This window comes from Citrus clementina, unplaced genomic scaffold (assembly GCF_000493195.1).
Source record: "Citrus clementina cultivar Clemenules unplaced genomic scaffold, Citrus_clementina_v1.0 scaffold_8, whole genome shotgun sequence".
In the NCBI taxonomy this organism is placed as follows: domain Eukaryota; kingdom Viridiplantae; phylum Streptophyta; class Magnoliopsida; order Sapindales; family Rutaceae; genus Citrus; species Citrus x clementina.
This window is the reverse complement of record NW_006262022.1, coordinates 11,055,716-11,059,856: the sequence shown is the minus strand read 5'-3', so window position 1 is coordinate 11,059,856 and position 4,141 is coordinate 11,055,716. Positions and strand designations below refer to the sequence as shown.

Here is a 4,141-nt window from a genome sequence, read left to right as displayed (position 1 = left end):
TTGCACTTTCATTTTTCTATTTTTTTTTCTTTTTTAGATACTGTATGTCAATAAAGGTTCATTTAATAAAATTCTCTCGTAAATAGAAAAACATTGAACTAGGGTAAAAAAAAAATATATCACCCACCTAAAAGATGTTGCTAGCTTCACCACTGCATCCACCATTAGATCACATGAGATTAATAACTCAAAATTTGTGTAAAAAATTTTAATTGAAATAATCTAACCATAATATAGAGAATTTACTGATAAAATAAATTAATCGTTTAACTAACTCCCAAAAATTCTGAAACGACATCCAACTGAATCTATAATATATAACCATACACTGGATCTTAATTAGCACAAGTTGTTGGTTGATTGTATAATGACCATGTTTTAATATGTTGAATTTTTGCATCAAACCATATATTGCCGCAATGCTCACGCTGGTAAGATTGCAATTCAAAGTAGAGAAAAGTATGATGAATGAATTCAAGACGAAATTGGAAAAAGAGAATAAATTAATGCCATTAAATTTGACATTCATTAGGAAATAAAATTCAACTTGATCAAATCCTGATACTAAGTCGATTTTGGAAGCTGCTAACGCCAAAAGAAAATAAATAATGTTAACTTCAGAAAAACGTAATGGTCTACGTGGAATTAGTAGAAGTAATAGGTTCAACTAACAATGAAATTACAAAACCAAGCATTTATTTATTTTTTATTAACATTTTGGTCATACCAACCCAAGCTTGAAACCCTCTATTCCACACTTCCCACATCTATAAAAACCTCAAAACGCATCAAAATTAATGCACAAACAAACTTGCACCCATATCTACTGATTGTAACAACCAAATATATATATCTTTCATCTCTTAAAGCATTATTCGCCACTAGTTATATACATATCAACAATGGCATCCTTCTCTTTCTCATCCGTTATGCTACCACTTTTGCTAATCGCTTTATCGTCAATGAGCTTTAACATTGATTTGATCGCTGCTCGCCATCTTCTAGAGGCAACGGTTCCAGAAATCCCCAAGCCTAAATTGCCTAAGGTTGAATTGCCACCGTTACCAAAACCTGAAATACCACAAATTCCAAAGCCTGAATTACCTGAGATTCCAAAGCCTGAGCTTCCTAAAAAACCTCAATTACCAGAGATTCCAAAGCCAGAACTACCGAAGAAACCTGAATTACCTGAGATTCCAAAGCCTGAGTTGCCAAAAGAACCAGAATTGCCAGAGATTTCGAAAGCTGAGGTGCCAAAAGAGCCTGAAGTACCTGAACATCCGAAGCCTGAGTTGCCCAAAGTGCCTGAGGTGTCAAAAGAGCTCGAAGTACCTGAAATTCCAAAGCCTGAGTTGCCCAAAGTGCCTGAGGTGCCAAAAGAGCCCGAAGTACCTGAACATCCGAAGCCTGAGTTGCCCAAAGTGCCTGAGGTGCCAAAGGAGCCCGAAGTACCTGAACTTCCAAAGCCTGAGTTGCCCAAAGTGCCTAAGGTGCCAAAAGAGCCCGAAGTACCTGAACATCCCAAGCCTGAGTTGCCCAAAGTGCCTGAGGTGCCAAAGGAGCCCGAAGTACCTGAACTTCCAAAGCCTGAGTTGCCCAAAGTGCCTGAGGTGCCAAAAGAGCCCGAAGTACCTGAACTTCCAAAGCCTGAGTTGCCCAAGGTGCCTGAATTGCCTTCTTTCCCCCATCTACCTGAGCTTCCTAAGCCGACATTTCCCCCCATCCCGAGTCTTCCCAAGGAGATGCCAACTCACTCAACCACCAATCCTTAAATTCCATTTTCTTCAAATGCTTTCCCGAGCTTCATCTGGTTCTCTGCAGATGTATATCAATAAATTATATTTGTTGTTTCTTGTTTTGAGACTTTCCAAATTTGTGTGTTTTCCCTTTTGAGGATTCTTTTTGTTATTGTTTTTAAGTCTGGGATACGACTCGTGATGAGTTCGGCTACGCAGGACTACTGTTGTATTCATTTTTACATAATAAATTGAGTGATATATATTGTATTTTTATGTTTAGCAGTCTGATTTGAGGTTTCTGATTTTATATGTGCTCTATCACGTAATTGCATTTTATCTTCATTTTGACGTCAGTCGAAAATGTATAGGAAATTTAAAATAATGATGATTGCTGTGTCACATCGATTAAATTGGTATTTAATTTTTTGTGATTTTAAAATATACAGAAAAATAAATTAAAGAGACAACTTTTTGTTTTGTGTATTGCCGAACGTTTCAGCATTCGAAGCTAGAAAGACCTAAACAAACTTCAGCACCGCAGCGATAGTGATATTTTAGAAAAATAAACTAGGACGACCCTTTATCTGATCATCAAGGGGAGAAAAATCAGATTTATTTGCTCCCTTTGACCACACAGTCGGTTATGATTTTGTCGAACAGCAAACCGTGATGAGCTACGCGCCCAAAATAGGAATGTTTACGTGACTTTTAGACTAGAGCTGTCACTAATGTTTAATATGAAACTAATCCATCCTGAACTAGATTTACAACTTTTGTAAATGTTTTTTTGCAGAATAAATATTCTCACTTGAGACGAAATATCCCCATTACACAAGGTCCATAAAAAAAATGATTAATTTGCAGAGAGAGTTACAAAAACAAATTATTAAATTATAGAGAGAGCTTACATTAATACCAGATAAGGACAGAAGTTAGTAACTCAATTGATCAATTCTAACAAGGAACAAGAAACAAGGAGCAAAAGTGAATTATATAAAACTAGCTAGTATTAATATTCAAAAACAAAGTAATAAAATGAAATTAATTATTTTAGGCTCAAGTTCTAGCACTTGACACGTGATATTTTTTGGTCTGATTTTTTTGAAGTACACACGTGTGCATTTGATTATCCTAATTTGAGCTTTTTGTTGGGAAAAATCGGGTGGGTGAAGTAGACACGCAATTTAAATGAAATAAAAAAATAATGATCATACAGGGACACCAGAATTTATGTGGTTTGACTTTTAGCCTACGTCCATATATTGTCAGATATGCTAGAATGCATTTACTTATGCTGTCAAATATGCTAAACTTTAATCTATGCTGTTTACTTGTAGCACAGTGCTCGCAAAATGATAAGTTCACCTATTTGAGCCCTGGAAGCAACTTTTGCCCAGAGAGAATCTCCAAACCTTGTTTCCACATGTGGCCAAGTTTGAGATGCACATCATTGTCGATTCTTCTCCATTTGACGCAAAACAAGTAGTAGCTTCTTGCAATGTTTCCCCTTTAAGCATGAATAAATTGGCACATATATTTTCCGCCTCCATCAATACAAGCGCACTTCTGACAATATTCATGATCCCATTTTCCACCTGTGTTTTACAGCCAAGACTATCTATTTGTCCTAAAGACAATAGATTTTTTTTCATACCTTTGACATGCAGTACCTCCTAAATAGTGCAAATATACCATCAAATATTTTTATTTTGATAGAACCAACACTAGCAGTCTCCAAGGTATGATTATCACCCATATATACCGATTCTCCTAAGCTAGGTTCATATTTGTGGGACTATTCTCTCCGAGAGGTCCTGTGCCAGTAGCTATTGAGTCTATAAACCAGACGTCAGATAGTTTTTTTTTTGCCTTCTGCAACCATAACTGCCTCGTTGTATAAAACGTCATCATCATATGAGGTACTTACTACACACCCCTAAGCATTTGATGACTTAGGATCTTTACCCTCTCCTTTCTACTGGTAACTCCAACACTCTTTCTTGACATGCCATATTTTTCCACATTTGTAGCATCTGATTTTCTTCTTACTTCTTAAATTTGATCTACCATGATTGTGACTCCTACTAGGACTACGTTTCACTGACCTCCCTCTCATCATCATGCGCTTCCACTTGCAGCAAACTTGCTTAACTGTCTTCCTAGTTTTTGCGCCTACTCTCTTATTCTAATACAGAGGCTGTAACATCATCGAAGACTAAGTACTCCATAAGGATATTGTTCATCAAGTTGATGATGAGTTGATCATATGAGTCAGGTAAACTTTAAAGTAGAAGGTCTGCACGTTCAATTTCCTTTATTTTATACCCAACGTCGTAAGTTGTGAAAATAGAGTTTTAAGAGTGTTGATATGGTCGGTCATCGTTATGGTTTCCGCAATTCGA

The 4,141-nt window shown here is 36.5% G+C and overlaps 1 protein-coding gene across 1 annotated transcript; it reads left to right on the top strand.

Moving 5' to 3' along the window:
• Window positions 1-820: 820 nt before the first annotated feature.
• LOC18035126 (protein PELPK1) lies at window positions 821-1,949 on the top strand. The gene has a single exon (XM_006423709.2). The coding sequence runs from the start codon at window positions 903-905 to the stop codon at window positions 1,770-1,772; it is 870 nt and encodes a 289-aa protein (XP_006423772.1). The 5' UTR covers window positions 821-902; the 3' UTR covers window positions 1,773-1,949.
• The last annotated feature ends 2,192 nt before the right edge of the window (window positions 1,950-4,141 follow it).